The 16,617-nt window shown below is 40.3% G+C and overlaps 1 protein-coding gene across 1 annotated transcript in view; it reads right to left on the reverse strand.

Annotated features, from left to right (window-relative positions):
• The window catches only part of LRP4 (LDL receptor related protein 4), an 86,130-nt gene that overhangs the window by 38,073 nt on the left and 31,440 nt on the right, over positions 1 to 16,617 (reverse strand). Inside the window, exon 2 of the mRNA XM_062576275.1 lies at positions 7,600 to 7,746. Within this exon, the coding sequence (XP_062432259.1) occupies positions 7,600 to 7,746 (147 nt within the window). The remainder of the gene's footprint in view (positions 1 to 7,599; positions 7,747 to 16,617) is intronic.

The raw sequence follows: 16,617 nt of genomic DNA on the forward strand, positions 1-16,617 counted from the left end.
ATAGGACAAGAGGCAACGGGCACTAACTAAAACACAGGAAGTTCTGCCTGAACGTGAGGGGGAATTTCTTCACTGTGAGGGTGACAGAGCCCTGGAACAGGTTGCCCAGAGAGGTTGTGGAGTCTCCTTCTCCGGAGATATTCAAAACCCACCTGGACATGATCCCGTCTAACATGCTCTAGGTGACCCTGCTTGAGCAGGGGGGTTGGACTAGAAGATCTCCAGAGGTCCCTTCCAACCTTACCCATTCTGTGATTCTGTGAAGTCCTTCAGAGGCAGTTCTTCCACTGAGGAATCACAGACCGCACTAGCATATTCTCATTACTATGCATAGCAGGATTAGGTAATGCAGCGGTAAACACAGCTAAGCCTCATTTCCCCTTCCCCATTCAATTCCACCCATTCAATTCCAGCCTGATCTCCACACCTGCGCAGAGCCACAATGCTTTCTTTAAAAGGATGAGCAAAGGCAAGTCCTAGGACACAGCTGAAGACAGACAAATGCACAGAAGGGCAGCAACTCCATAGGCAGAACAGAGATACTGGGTGGGGAACAAGTACAAGGAAGAGGGGTCTGCAGTAAGATCTAAACTGGCCAGCAACCGCTCAAGAGAGCACATTTGTCAACTGACAGTAAGTGCCACAAAAAGGTCTTTGAACTTCCAACCATTTCCCTGAGCTCATCCTTCAGTATGGTCATGCTGGACATCATCCAAGGTTTCAGCAAAGCTAGGTCTATCATAGGCCTGCTATTCCTCCCCCTCTCCCAACTCCTATTACACAGGGAGCTCTTTTATGGCCAAGCAAAGGGGGGTGGGAAGGGAAAGGGCAAGGGGAAGTTTATAAGGTGGAACACAGAGCGAATCACGTCCCACTGTCCTTTGAACACGTCAGCCCTGTTGCCTACAGTGACCAGGTTGCTTTATACCCAAGGACACTACTGAGTGACCAGTGTTCAGAGTTCAGAGCACATCAGTTTGAATAGCACTGCTTGTTTACATAGATAACCTCTTGGTCAGGTGAAGAACAAGAAGCTAATTTAAAAATAAACAGAAAATATTTTCATGCCATCTGCATTAGAAACAACTGCAGATTGGCCCCAAGCATCACAGAAACATCTCACTGTGCAACTCTTCAGCTGAAGTTTCTCATATCCACACATAGCTACATGTGTGCACATGTACATACACACAAACAGATCTGTTTGCTGAGATCCGCAGCATAGTGGGCAATAGTTCCAGAGACAAGAATAAAGGACATCAATCCACCCTTGGGAAGAAACAGGAGTCACCACCTTTCACCAACCGTATTTCGGAAAATTTAGTTCCGAAATTACAGAAAATCCTATCTTCAATAGCACTGCTGAGCAGAACCACTGAACAACAGTATGCTGCTGGCAAATTAAACAAACTACTACAAGGTATCAGCACGCAGTCTTTCACAACTCTCTGATCACAAAGGCTACACCTGAGGGGGCAACGCATCAGTTGTGATGCCTTCTAAAGGAAGCACACATATACCAAGTCAAATAAAATATCTAGGTAATGAGATAAACTTTACTCACAAGGAACAGTAAACAGGGAACTGGTATCTTCTAAAGAGAAATCATATACTGAGTTCCTTTCATCTAGTCAAACTAGATACTTAGAAGTGAAGGTTCACCTGAGCGCTCACATCTGAGCTCAAGACTGGGGATTATGTGGAATAACTGAAGGGAAGAGTGGGAAGAGGGAGAGTAACTCTTAAAATTTCTATCATTTTTAACAGAACACTCATGAGATTTTTATCCTTGCATCACCTCAAAAATTTGGTCTGAGACTAATCAGCTTAGTAGGTATACTCACAGTCCTACTCCTGACAACTGAAGAGACCATCTCCTGGGCTTGAATGAGTTACAACGGAACAGGACCTACCCAATGGTCCCAGTGAAACAGGAATAGCAGGCCACTTTCAGCAGTTTTAAGATTCTCCAGGCCCTTTAAATAAGAAGTGGTACAACAGTGCATGGAGCTTAGCAAACAAATCTCTGTCCCAGGGAGCTACACATTCGCAAGCTGAAAGCTCAGAGCACTCTATAGGGGGATAGTTAGGAGGGGATATGGCATATCTTATGAAAAACGGTATTATTTATCAGTCCTCAGGCCACATTTACTTAGCTATCCTCTCACCCTTACTACAGGAAGTTAGGCTCATTCTCATCATGCTGGACTTCATGCAGAAGGACAGAATGAAAATCATTCCTCTGCTTACATGCAGCTTTCATTAGGAACCATCCAAAGTTGTTTCTGCTGGCACAAGGCAGGAAGGCAGCTGAACTACTTTGGGCATGTGCAGCAAAGGCTTCCAAGCTAGACTCTGTCAGCGAGCCAAAGAGCTGACACTTCAGAAAGTCTAAGAAGCCGGCATGACAGCTGGGAGGTTGCTTATTACTATTATTACTATAGCGTTCTGGCTTGTAAACATGATCCAGAGCAGGAAACAAACATGTCACAGAATAATTGGCTCCCATCACAGCAGGGCTTCAGATCTGCAAGATAAACAGATCCTGTAACAGCCAGGTAGGAAGAAGCAGAGTTCTCCCAAAACCTATAGGAAAAACCTATGGGAGATGCATAATCTGAGGACTCCAATGCAAGTTGAATATTTGTAGTCAGACTGGAACGAGCAGAAAACATAACAGCAGAGACAAACTTAGTGTAACTGACTCAGATTCTCAAAGGCTTTTATTAGTGTTGTAAATTATAAAATAAATTCTGATGTTTTATCTAAAAACTGAATATCCCTCTCAAAAGAAATAAAACATTTCCCATCTCTGTTCCTGCTTTTGGTTGGTGCAATCCCTCTCGTTGATTATCTTTCTTGCACAAAACTCATTTCAAGCCTTCTACCATTCTTTAACTGAAACAAATTATCAGTTCAGGGCTTGCAAACTGCATTATTGAAATATTTAGTAAACAGCAATCAACTAGTCAAGCATATATGCATTGCTGCTTAGACACAGATAAAAGATTCAATCTTTTATTACTAAAGTAATATTCACATTTCCCACTCCATTGGGCTTCACTCCCTTGCTTTAATAGGAGTTCAGCAGTCCAAAGTTCTCCCATTCCCAACTCCCTTTACCAAAGAAGTAGAAATAACTCTCTTAGAATATCATCCTTGCCTTTATTTTCAGTAAACGCATGAGCTGATACACCAAAGGCAAAGCAGAGCTGAAAACAAGCATGGCCACAGCATTATTTCTCTGGAAAGCCTAAGCAGTCACAAGAGAAAAAACGAATTGCTGCAAATTCTTGTATTCCTGTAAGTATAAGACTAGCCTGCAGAAGACCAGTAGAAACATGGGATCCCTTGCAATCACTTATGTTCATTCTCCTGATCGGAGACATCTACTTGATGATATTCTAACTCCTATCTTTAAAACCCAGAATCGTACCTACACACATTGCTGAAAAACACTGCTGACAGCTTTATCATCTCAGAAGAGTCCATAGAAACGGTTGCATGAACTAAGTTTCATGAGTCAGAACAAACCACTTGGCTCACCCCAACATGAAAACTAGCCCCACAGTTTTTAAGGAATCTCACTAATGTTTTAACTAGGCCTTTAATGTCCGTGGGGGCTGCAGAATAACCTCCTCAACACAACCTTGTCCCTTTAGCTCAATATTTGTGTAAATAAGAACCAGAAAACTCACTAATTTCAGACCCAGTATAAATCAGTAAACAGAAAATAGATCACGTCCAAACGAAGGAGGAGGCTAAAATCTCACTTCAAGCAAAATACTATAGGCGTGTCGCAGTTAGATGTCCAGGGAAGGAAAAATCTACGAACTGAACATTCTTGTATGCTATTTGCAGTGCTGTTTCATGAGAAGCTTGAACTGATTCAAGTTTGAGCTGCTTTTCAGAGGCGTCTCATCCCACTCAAAGAGTGCTCTTGCACTCCTGCTGCCTTCTTTATGCTGGCACAGTCAGCAAACTGATCCAATAGAAAATTAACCCTTCAAAAGCATATAGCTTGAGACAGCCTAATGTGCCAAGCCAAAAAGAGGGACTTAGCACATGATCTGCTTTAGCCAAGTGTTTCAGGACCATCATGACCAGCAAGGTAGGAAATAGCAAAAACATGCACCAGGAACCTACACTGTTCAGTCAATCTAGTTCTTACAAGCTAACAGTATCATATATCAGGACTTGTATTGAGCAGCTACTCAGAGACTCAGCAGGCTCAGCTGAGTGAGAGTTCTTAGGGTCCCTTCACTGCAGTCTTGCACGTGTGCATTGAAATCATGCATTTGGTATTTCTTTAAAGTCATTAGCCCCATTGTTTAACTTATATTTTTCCTTTTTTCTCTCCACTGTACTATACTTGGAGCACTTCTGTCTGTCACTTTGAAACAAACAAAAAAAAAAAAGTCTCTTACTTGTATTTACCTACTACACTGCAGTCTTTAAAAACGCAGCTCATATTCCAGTCCCTCCCCATGACTCACTTTTCTACTCTGTGTAAATTTAGCTCTTTCTATCTCCCCTCTCATCCTGCCAATTCTGCTGTCCTTCTCTGCACATTCTAGCTTGCCTCTCTCTTTTTAAAAGCGCAGAGATTTAAATCATAAGTAGTATTCTAAATAAGAGCTCTAAACATTCCCATCTCCAATTTACTGCTTTCAAGACAGCTCCCCTCACTTCAGGCTCATTCTCCCCTCTCCCTCATTGAAAAATGTAAATTAAATGAAGGCATGAGTTGAATCCAGTTCCTACATTCTCTGACTCACTTGGTTGTCAGCCTCAGCCTTATATACTTCCCAGCCTCCAGTCACAGGCAGACTCAGCAGGCTGATCACAGTTCATGACTACTTCCTAGTTCGCACAGCTTTCATTTAAATCTACCTGGTCACATTTCCCTAATGTATTACTGATATACTATAACCACAGTTTTTTTGTGCAAGACCATAGGTCCATCCAGACCAGGCTATGGAGACAGGTAAGGATGCAACAGCGGATGTCAAGAGAAAAGTGTAAGAACATAGCATGTATGCAGTGGTACTTCCTCAGAAGACCTAAAATTTCCATCTATTTGTGATTCCAAGACTTTCTAAACAAGAGGTGGCATATTTGTATCTAACAGCCCTCAATGAATTTTTCTTCCATAAACTTGCTAGGTTACCTTCTGAAATTGTTTGAAATTTCAGCACCGTTTTTCTGTGACAAGGAGATCTATGGCTTAAGCATATACTGTGTGAGAGATGAGTATCTCCTGTCAGTGTTGAATCCTCCCCTGCTAGTTGTACGCCACTGGTTCCTTCATTCTGGTAACAGCAGTCAATCTCCAACCATCTACTACATGGCACTCTACCATAGCCACCTCTTAAGCTTACAGACTTCCAGGCTGAAGCATACCTGTTAGATCAATTGTACCTAGTGGGGAAGATGATGAATATATTAGAATGGCCTCTGATACACCTTTTCCAATTCTTCTATTAAAAATATGAGAGGGTGGAGAAGATAAACTAGAACTTCACAAAATATTTAAAGAGGCCATGCACAACAGTGATTTCATCTTGCCCCTTCCTAAGGATTACCAACATTCAAGTTACTTTTCTTAGTACTGTTTAGCACCAAGCCACTGTTTTCATGACATGATCATTTATAAACCCAAGATCCTGTTCTGAGGGGGAAGTACTCTGCTGAAAGCTCAACATTATGGATATAAATATGGATACAAAGTTGATACTGTCCCCTTCCTCTACCCTTCCCCATGCATAATTTTACAATTAACTTCAGTGACAGGTGAAATGGAATTTTAAACCCATGAGATCCCTCTGTAGTCCTTCACAATCAACCCTATTCCTTACTACACTGAAAAACTTAGTACTGTCAGCAAATGCTGTCACTGCACTGTAAGTAACCCAAGAAAAGGAATAAGGCAATTGAGCACTACAATAGGAGTAGAAGCTTCTGTTTGACTCCACTGATGATCTTTTCCACTGTAAGATCTAGCTATTCTTAGTTTCTATTCTCTGTCTTTTAACAGGTTATTTTCCTATGGAAGAGCATGCCCTTCCCCATGGCCACTTAGTTTAAGAACCTTTGGTGATGGGTTTTGTTGAAATATAAAGTAGACTATCAGCTGGGTATCTCATGGTTACTCACTCCTTCAGAGTTGTGAAGCATGATTTCCTCTTACAAACAAACAAAACAAAAAGCAGAAAACCTTCCTCCGTGCTGAGCCAGCAAAACCAGTTTAGTTATTGTACCTCTTTCCCCCTCCATCTCCATATTCCTGCTTAACTTCTTTTTCAGCATGAGTAATTGAGCATAGCTTCTCCTCCCCTGCTCTTCTGAGGTTTTGATACTATTTCTTCAGTTGCCAGATCCTCAACATGGCTTCCTTGAGCATTTCAAGTTCTTAAATTTGCACTTTCTTCCACAAGACATAAACATGCAGGTTTTTTTCCCACTATTCTACTTTCCCTTTGCTCCTGATTTCTCCAACTAAGGTCACTGTCTTCACAGGTAACTCTTACTAGTCATCTTTATACCAGAACACTGATCTCTTCAGTTTGCTGGTGATCTATTTTTCAAGAACCAATTTTTCCTCCCAACGTTTTCCATGTTTCTAAGTTTTTTCTTATAATTTTGAAAAAAAAAAAAAAAAAGAAGAAGAAGAAGAAAGAAACAAGTTTTCCTATAGCTAAGCTAAGTTCTCCCACACTTAAGGAAGAGGGGAATCCCCAAAACAAAGATAAGAAAAACTCCTTTTCCCACAGCAGGCAACAGTGGAAACCATGGAAGGTTACGGACACATCCTACAGGGGAAATAAATTCCTCTACTGCGTCTACCAACAGGAATCTGAAATCTGGGGAAACTTTCAGGAAAGGTGTTTCATGAAACTGAGCCTTTTTTCACCCTTCAATTCTACCAGTATCTGTGGAATCCAAAGATATGAGGAAAGAAAGCAATTTACTTGCGGCTCCAGGGAAGGGGTTTTCTGTTTCAATTCATTTATATTGTAGTAAACTGATTGAGAGTCACTTTTCATCTGTTCTCATCTAACTGAGCTCAGCTACACAGATACTGACATCTGTGGCAAGACAACCTCTCCTAGCAGATCCGAAGACAAATGAATGTCAGTCACAGTGCTCATCTTCCTCTCCTTACACAGGGTGGCCAGAATAGAAACCAAAGTGTTCCTTAAGAGGGGAGACACCAACAGTCATGGATAACTTATTCACACTGTTTAGTTATCCTATTACTAGCACAGCTATACAACCTGGTGTGCAGATATCACTTTTATGAGGGAGGGAAAACAGAGGTACTTCTCTCACTCTTTCTTCTCCCTCTAAAACACCCCTTATAAACATTTTTTTTAAAAAAGCTGCCAAACGCAGAGATGGGCTTTCACTGTGCCTTGTGCGAGTGGACATATTGTCAGGCAAAGGAGTAGTATGGGAGTCACTCAAGGGTATGCCATCTACAGTCTTACAAGTGTCATACAAAAACATGGATGGGCCTGTAAAACAAAGAGAAGTATCTGTAGGGAAAAGTGAAGACATTCAGCTTTCACAAAAACAAATCCAAAATGGTTTTCTTACTGCAGCCATCTTCATCACTGTGGTCCCCACAGTCGTTGTCTCCATCACACTGCCACTGAGCAGGGATGCACGTACATTCACCAAAAGCACTGACAGCACAAGTAAAGTGATTACGTCCACAGGAGCATTCAGCGCTACTTGTTACACCTGCAAAACAACAACAACAAAATAAAAAAACCAGGGTATTTTGAAGCAATCCTTCTATTTTAGAGTGAGTAAATACATAAAATGCAACTATTCTCCATGTACACACTGTATGTATAAACACGCACACTACTGCAAAGAAAACAGTAGTTTCCAGAAATGGAGGGAACAGCAAATAGCAACCTGCCAAAAAGAGATCTAGGAATCAGCTAGCCAGAAAATAACTCAGCATTGGTCACAAACAAATAAAAAAAAAGTGCTCTAAGAACTGAGATTCCTTATTTTATGAGTTTAGTCCTCTCCTAGAACACAGCACTGATGCTGTTCCACGTAGTTCTGAAACCGCCACAGAAAGGGTATCAACGATTCTACTTCCGAGAGTTATTGGGAGGTCTTCTCCAGATCTTGTGCTTTCTGGATACAAACCTTCTCCATTCTACAGCTTTAAACACTTCAGATTCCAGTGAAGGACAAAAAAATACATCATTTCCTATTTGTCTATGGAGATTAACCTGTAACATTACCTGCGCGTAACTGACATTCATGGAAGCAAGGGAAGAGAACTTTCAACTCTGCATAGTGATCCCCCTCCCCTCCCCCCCCCAAAAAAAACAGTCCAAACATCAAAATATAATCTCATAAGAATACTTTCTTCAGCTGTAAAGTTAGCGTGAGCAGCTCCCAACCTTCTTCTCCCCTCTCTCATCTACAAGGTGATACTGTGCACAACAACTTTCACACCTGTGCAAATGCAACTGTTTACGACGTTATCCCATACATTCTGTTCATAAATCTCTGCCTTGAGAGAAGACAGGCCACAGCCCACATCTCAAAATGGAAAAGGTCATACTTAAACTTCTGTCTGAAGTTAGCTAGACAAACAGTATAATCAATATCACTGTTAAACAAATGATTATCCTATCAATCAACAGTGCCCTCAGGCAACTCTGTGATTGAATTCTTTTTGCAGAATTTCTTCTTTCTGCAATTCAAGCAAACCTAAAGTTCTCAGATTAAGCAATAACAGTCATAAGGAAAGAATTAGAGGGATGTGTGCACCAAATGGTAGTTATATACCCCCTGAACTCTCTATTTGTGGACTTACTGATCTCATTTGTTACATTTAGTAAATCTTGGATGAGCCATAAACTATAACAACCTAACCACAAAACCATAAGCCAAAAAAAAAAAAAAAAAAAAAAAAAAAAAAAAAAAAGGGGGGGGGGGAGAGAGAGGGAAAAAAACCTCATGATTTCCTTACTTCCTTTTCTAATTAAGAAAAGCAGTATCTGCAAAATTTTGTACGTGTAATTGTTCCACAAGCTTTCTCAGCATCAGAATTCCCTCTAACAAAGATAACCACTTCGGCAACTTGAGCTAAGATTTATGTTTAGTGCAGTTGCATGTCTTCTTTGAGGAACAGTTCCATGACAAACTTCTGCAGCAAAACTGGCTTAAAGGGGCTTCCACCAGCCCCTACCGCCTGCTCCCCCTGCTACACTGCAGGCTACAAGCCCTCACAACAAACCAGTTCCCAAGCTCATCCACAAGCTGCTGAATTGGGCCAGCTGAAGGGGTTGTTACAGGTGCAATAAGCTTTTCATTCTTTCCTCTGACTACAGGTTATCTTTAAGAGGCTTAGCATAAAAGGAACATTTCAAGGCATTACTGTAAAGACTAGAGAAAGCAATCAATGTCTGATGTCAAAAACAGGAAGACTATAGGTTAATAAGAAGGAGAAAAAAAGGAAAAGCAAATGGAAAGGGTCAAGGTGATCAAATGCTCAACAGACTCATCAGATACAGCCAGAACAAAGGTTGATAGAAAAAGCAAAATTGCTGGGTGATGCAGACTTCCAAAGACAAATTTAAGTAGAGAAAGTCTGATGCGAGTCAGAGGCAACCCAGCACAGCTATCCATAAGAGAAAACAATGCATGATCTATTTAATACATCTGACCATTAGGAATAATCACAAGGAAATTCAGCAGAACCACACACCTTCACACAAAGAAAAAAAAATGAAAAAACAGAAGTTCCTTCAAACTGGCAGCACAGAAAATTCAGGACAAACCACCTTCTTCTGGAACCTACCCCTACTTAGAAAGGCAGAACTGCCTGTATACTCTAAGATTGCTGTTGTTTTAAATCACCCTTTCCAAGACAATTCTTCTACCATTTTACTCAACAGTACCCCCAAGCACTTCTTCCAACTGCTTTGAACTCCAATATTCTTTGCTGTTGGAGCACACTAGGATGATGTCTCGCTGCCTCCATAAAAAGATGGATATCACAGTGCAAGCGGCCATCTTTCTTACCCAGGCCCCAGTATGCCATGGGATAGCTTCACCAACAAGAAACAATAAACATCAAGGCAACTAGTTCTTAAATTAGGGGATAACATTTAATAAATTATTTCTGTATAAACACAAATGAGAGAGAAGCTGAGGGAAAGTAAAAGCAAGAGGTTTTTAGCTGCACAATAGCAGCACAGAAGCACAGCTCTGGAACAAGTAGAGGAAAAATTACTGTAGAATTACTTAAAATGCTGAAAAATCTGCGAACTGCAACTTAATCGGCTATGTTGCCAAATATGTTGTTATCTTCAAAAGTTACTACAATTAATATCAGATTACACACCGTATGTATTTAATATGTTCCTCTCACTTCATCACAATTGCTACATTCAGCCATTTCTGGCTTGTGTTTTTAACATGCTACAGATGCTCTTGCAAGTTGAAGGATTCGTTATGACCCAAATACCAACACTGCTATATGCACTACCCTGAATCTGTGGTACTAATACATAAATTTACTTTGTTTAACTATTCTAAATTACGACCTTTGTATGTTGTATGTCTAATGCTTTGTGGTTTGACATCTCTAGGGTAACTAACCTTCTAGTCATTATAACCCGTCTTACATTTCGACAAGAAAAGCACATTACTATTCAGACAGCACAAACACTTTCCCCTTGAAGGAAGATTAAAAAAAAAAAGAAGAAGAAACTTGCTTTAATGTATAGTAACAAATTTCAATATATAACCAATACCAAAAGAATTAATCCTGGATGAGTTAAGTGAAACCTGTGACTCCCTGCAGCTAGCAGGAATTTTCTCAGTGATTTCAGTGGGGATGGTATTCCACCCTTGGTGTCCCATGCTTATTTCCCCACGCTCAGAGCTCTGGTGATGTCACCCTCTGTAACAGGAGATGGCCAGGAAGGATAAAGATCAGAAGCACATCTTCTCCAATCACCTCGAAGACAAGCGGAAGGAGTGCAGTTGGTGTGAGAAGTCTCAATGGAAGCCTTATTTTTGACGTCGAGCTCTCACTAAATATAGTGAGTGAGAGACAGAAAACTAACCAAGCATGTACTAGGGTGGAATGCAACCCTCCTGTCTCACGTTTCAAGTCCAGTCAGTCAGAGGAATCCAGGAACAAGACAAAAGTCAGCACTTGTCCTTCGGGCAACTGGACCAACAATCAAAGCAGCAATATCTACTCAGGCTTCTGCACATTCCTCTAAAGCAGGAACAAAGAGGTGCCCCTCAGGGCTTAGTCATGACAAACACTTTCCTAAAAGTTTTCACCATGCTGGAGACTTGGACACTCTAACCAACCCTCTGTAATCAAAAATCATTTCACTTATACAAGAGGCAAAAAAGTGGAGATATTTTAACAATACAATACATATAAACAACACACAGAAGCTGTGCAGAGGCATCAGCAGTTGCTGAGTTAACATCACTCACCTTTCCAGGCCCATCTTGATACCTCATACCACCATCATGCAAATTTCCTGCTCTCTGACTTGGCAATAGTTACAAGCAACCAAAAATTATCTTCACTGTCTGTAGTTTGGTTCCCCCAAGAAGCAACAACAGCAGGATCCAGGAACCAAACAGTTTTTGTAGCAAAGTATTACGCAAACAACCTCAATAAACCTTCCTTAATACAGGAAGTCAGTCTAAACATAGGCATCATACTTAACATCTGTCATCACCTTAATTTTAGTATAGCATACCCACTTTCTACAGATTCCTTCTGAAGATCCTCTACTGTATGTTCTTCTGAAAAATGAACCCCCTCCGGAGGAAGTGTGCTCCCCCACACACACATACACACACCCTTCCGAAAAAAGGCAATTAGGCTCTTTGTAACTTGGAGGCCAAAAGCTGGCAAAACAGTTATGTCAGTTCTGGCTGAGAAGCAAAAGTACATAATCCTCTTGTTATTTCCGCAGCTCCTCTTTCCCTCTTCCAGGATGCTTCGTGGGGGGTGGGGTGTTGCTTGCTAAACAACAAGTTGATGCTCTGCTTGCCCTTTCCTCCCCCCACACCCCCCACCCAAGGGCATTTCATTAGATCAGATCAATATAGTAAAGTTGCATACAAAGCTTCATTTTGCAGACCGAGTCACAGGCAGCACTCAAGCTATTATGTAACAGCCTTGTATTTGCCACAGATTCATTGAAACATTGACATTACAAAGGAAGATTGAGAAAGCAGAATAGTCACTGAACTGAACTCTGTAGCCCTTGTTTTGTTAGAAACAGAAAATTTTTAGAGGAGCCTGAAAATATTTGCTCTTTTAAGTCCCAATGGCATACTTTATTCCAAAAGTTGAGCTGCCAATTCTAATTTCAGTACAAATAACGAGGGACTGCAGCTCTTACTCCCATTTTACAGCAATTCCATCTTCAGAGGCTGTTGCTTCAGCATGTTCTTGCTGTTCAGAGTCCACCGCCTAAAGCTGGCTGCTCACCCCTGTCAAGTCCTGGTAGCATTCTACAAATAGCAGAATTTTCTCACAGTCCCAAAATATGGATGAAGTTATCGCAAAAGAATGCAAGCCAAGGATACTACATAAATAACTGCCAAAGATCCATAGGTATAGGCATCCATAATAAGTCCATAGGCAGCACCAAGCTGTCTTTCCGCATGCTCTTTTATTGTGGATATCAAGAATCAACTGCATAAGGGACTCTTCCACTACCTTGATAGTTGTACCTTTTCCTCCTTTATCCAAACATAAAAAGTTATTTTAAATATTATTTTTAAAGCAACAGAATTAAATTAGATGACAACAGCTTGCTTGTATGATCCCCCAGTTGAACATGTATCCAGAATACAGTAACATAGCTAATCATGTCCAAGTATCCAAGGACAGCAGTAACAGTAGGCTTAGAAAATCCAGAACTACTAAAACATTGGATACGATTAATGCTCTAGCCTGTTCAGTTCTGAATCAGAAGCACGTGAAAACAACAATCATTATTTTGGTCCAGACTGTGTAACACATGGACCTGCGTTCCTTCCCCTTTGTGCATAAAAGGCTCACTCTACATTTTGTGACCTAGAGAAAACCTTCAATGGTATGCAGAGGCACCTCTGACCACAAAGGACATAACCAAAAAGAGATGATGATGTTATCAGATTTTATACTTTTTAATCCTACCACATAAAAGTCCCTTGCAGAGTTCAGAAGTTCTAAGCAGATATTGAAAAGGTGTGAAAATACAGTACAAATATGTGACAGTTGCAGTGATAAAGAGGAACACACCAAGACTGTGCAAAATAAGTTGAAGTAATAGAATTAAAGCAAAAATGATAGGAAAAAAAAAAAAAAGTCCTAACAGTGAGGTGCATAAGGCTGTGAAACTGCTTCCCAGAGAAAATGTGGAAGGATATCACCAAAAGCATTTCAGAACAATTTTGGACTAAGCATTGGAATGTTTTGCCCTAGCCTCAGTAATTCCTACATTTTAGGAAACTATGAACATCTGATCATTTATTTGGGGATAAAATTAACAAACCCTGTAGCATAGTCTTTAATAGACTCTTTAACACCGTTTTCATCTGTTGTTAGAAGGCCCGTGTCAGGTAGTGTTTTCCCGCTCTCTCCACTTCCCAGTTAGGCTTGCTTTTGCATCCCATACATTGCACTCCACCCACATATCTTCTGGAGATGAGGGCAGACCTTGGACATTTCAGATGACCTTGAACACAGTTTAATTGACACATTTACTTTCCTTGTCCAGCACTTCCCTGAATCTATTTCTATAGCAAAACAGCTCAGCTTTCTTTGCTTGCCTATCTTGAGGGAAACTAAAAATTTTGGATTTTTCTCTCTTACCCAAATAGCTGTTCCCAGTGAAGGAAAGTACAGTTAATCCAGCTTTAGAAGATGGATTTGCTGACCATTGTTTAAGGCCAGAACTCCACTGGCAAACACAGCAAAGGCAACATTACATTAAAACAGTCTGATGTCAAAAGGGGCACCACTCACTGATAAAAGCCAAGATGGTTTTTTCTTTTTGTACTCCTGCTATGGAAGTATCTGAAATATCTTCGACCGCATACCCGCAGAGCTTCTAGGTAAACGATGCCTGCCTAGAGTAAAGTTAACTTCTTCAAGTGCTACTAGGAAGAACACCCCGGAAGTTTTAAAAGTTTTAATCATAACTGTTTCAGTTTTGTTTGAGAAAGAATGCAATAGCAGCAAGGATAAAAAACAGAGAAGAGAGGTCAAAGTTGTTGCAGCTTCTTCTTTAGAAGAACAGACCTTTTCAGAAACTGAGTATTGTGTCTACTTTGGCAGTTTCCAAGGGAGGACAAGAGTCCTCTAGGCTTAAAGTTTCTCCCTTCAATTTGTAAAGGAGAAGATACCTCATTCACAGTCCAGCTGGTTCTCAATTAAATTTGTGGTGGAACAAAGTCTTAGGAAGAGCCACAACAACCCTTCAGTTCTCATATTCAATGGCACAACAATGCAGGTATACCTGGAAAACGTTACACTTGATATGACTACAAAGAATAAGTATGAGGAAGAACAATTCTACAGGATGTCCACTAATTAGTATCTGAACAAAACAGGAGAAGGTGAGGGGGAGGGAAGAGAGCAATGTAAGCCCAAGATAAGTTAGTTTTTCGTGCAAAGTCTGCGTGTGTGTCTATGAGGTAGAAGACAGGAACAGGCGATGTTTTCCGAAATCCTAAATGGGTCAAGCAACGCAAAGCCTTTAAATCATGTTTTACTCCGAGTCCTAATTCTGATTCTACAAAAGTAAAGATTACCAACTCTACTGAAAATCTCATCTTGCACTGAGGAAATAGGAAAGAGTTTATAGAAACAATTGTGGTTAATAGGAAAAAAAAAGGGGGGGGGAGTAGGATCTGAACATTAAAAAGACTCAAGAATCAAGATGCAATGGTTACAGTTCCTTCTCCCACATACATTGTCATAAATAAACACCTTGCAATAGAGAACACAGCTAGAACCAAGGCCTCTAAATACATATCCTAATTTTACCCGTATCTTCTTATGGCAACCTACCAAATTACTTCTCCTCCTCTAAAAAATGAGGATACTACCACTACTCAGGCAAGTATGTTGAGGTTTACCTTGTGTTTTTAAACATTCAGAGTCTTTGGATGGTGCAGATGAAGGGAAAGTATTATTGACATAAAATCCTGCTCACAAAAACTAATTCAAATTGGGTAGGCTATGAGCATACCCAGATTTTTGTATTTATGTATCTGTTTAAGAACCATAACCAAAAGCTAATGAGAAATGGCAGCAAGTCAAGCTGCAGGGGGTAGAGACAGCTAGCAGATACCATAGAGATCAGCATTCGATCCAGACTCGTTAAATATCTTCATTAATGTTCTGGAAGAGAGAGTAAGTATTATGTTAAAGGAGCCTGTAGATGATACCAAAATAGGAAATAATATTATGTCATTTCTGGCTACAAACACCTAAAAACACTGCAGAGGATGAAGAAATAATTCAAAGGGGACTTTGGAAGATTAGAATTATGGACAGGAAATTAAGATTCAACCTCTTAAAAAAAAAGTTAACGCATCTAGTGGAAAATAATTTGAAACAGATACTCAAAAAAAAAAAAAAAGAAAAAGAAAGAAAGAGAGAGAGAGAGAAATCTGGAAAGCAGCAATGCCTGCAGAAACTAAGGAGCAAAAAAGATAAGTTAGCCATGGGTATATATTATGATACAATATGGCAGCCAAAAAACTACTTTTAGGCTAGATAAGCAGAGATGTCTCAACATAGAGAAAGAAAATTTCTCCTTAGGCAGACCTGGAGTAAAACACAGCATTCACATCTCAGCACCAGGTTAATATATGGAATCTGAACAAAATATTCTAACAGCAGCAACAAAATTTGTCAAGACAGGTTGATGGAGGAAAGACTGAAAGTTTCCATAGTACAAAGACAGCAGCCAAAAAATATTCATTTTCTGTTACCTCAGCAAACAAGGGGAAGGAAAGACGGAGGAGTGTTTCTAGAGCTGGGTGGATCCACCACTACTCATGAGTGCAAGAACGGAATTACCATCAGTACGCTTAGCCCAGCACTTATCTAGTAAATACCATAGCTTTTCACACAGCATAGAACAGACTCAAGAGAAGAAGATTAATCAATGTGACTGACTCCATTTGCACATGTTAAAAGTTATCTTTTAAAAACACTGCTATTTGGTCAAATATATTGATATTCACTTTCTCAGGTATTTGAAATCATGAAATCCTCTCCTGGAGAGAAGGATATCCTGTCACCTTAAAGTCTAAGATAAACTTTAGAGTGTAGTCTTGAGTTGCACTCATTCCCAGAGGTATTTAGATGTTTAAAAGAGATGAATTATAAAGGAGACACATCAAGTCTAATATACTAGAGCTCCTTGAGAAGGGCCTTGATGGAGAAGGATGGCTAGTGAACAGGCAGTGCTCTCAACGCAAGAGGCAGATATGGTGCAGAAACAAAGTTACCTATTTGTTTCACAGAGGATTTACAGCAATACCACTACCATAAGCTGTGGATGAGGCTCTGGTATAGATAAATTGCCTGACTGCTGT

Source organism: Rhea pennata, chromosome 5 (assembly GCF_028389875.1).
Source record: "Rhea pennata isolate bPtePen1 chromosome 5, bPtePen1.pri, whole genome shotgun sequence".
Lineage (NCBI taxonomy): Eukaryota > Metazoa > Chordata > Aves > Rheiformes > Rheidae > Rhea > Rhea pennata.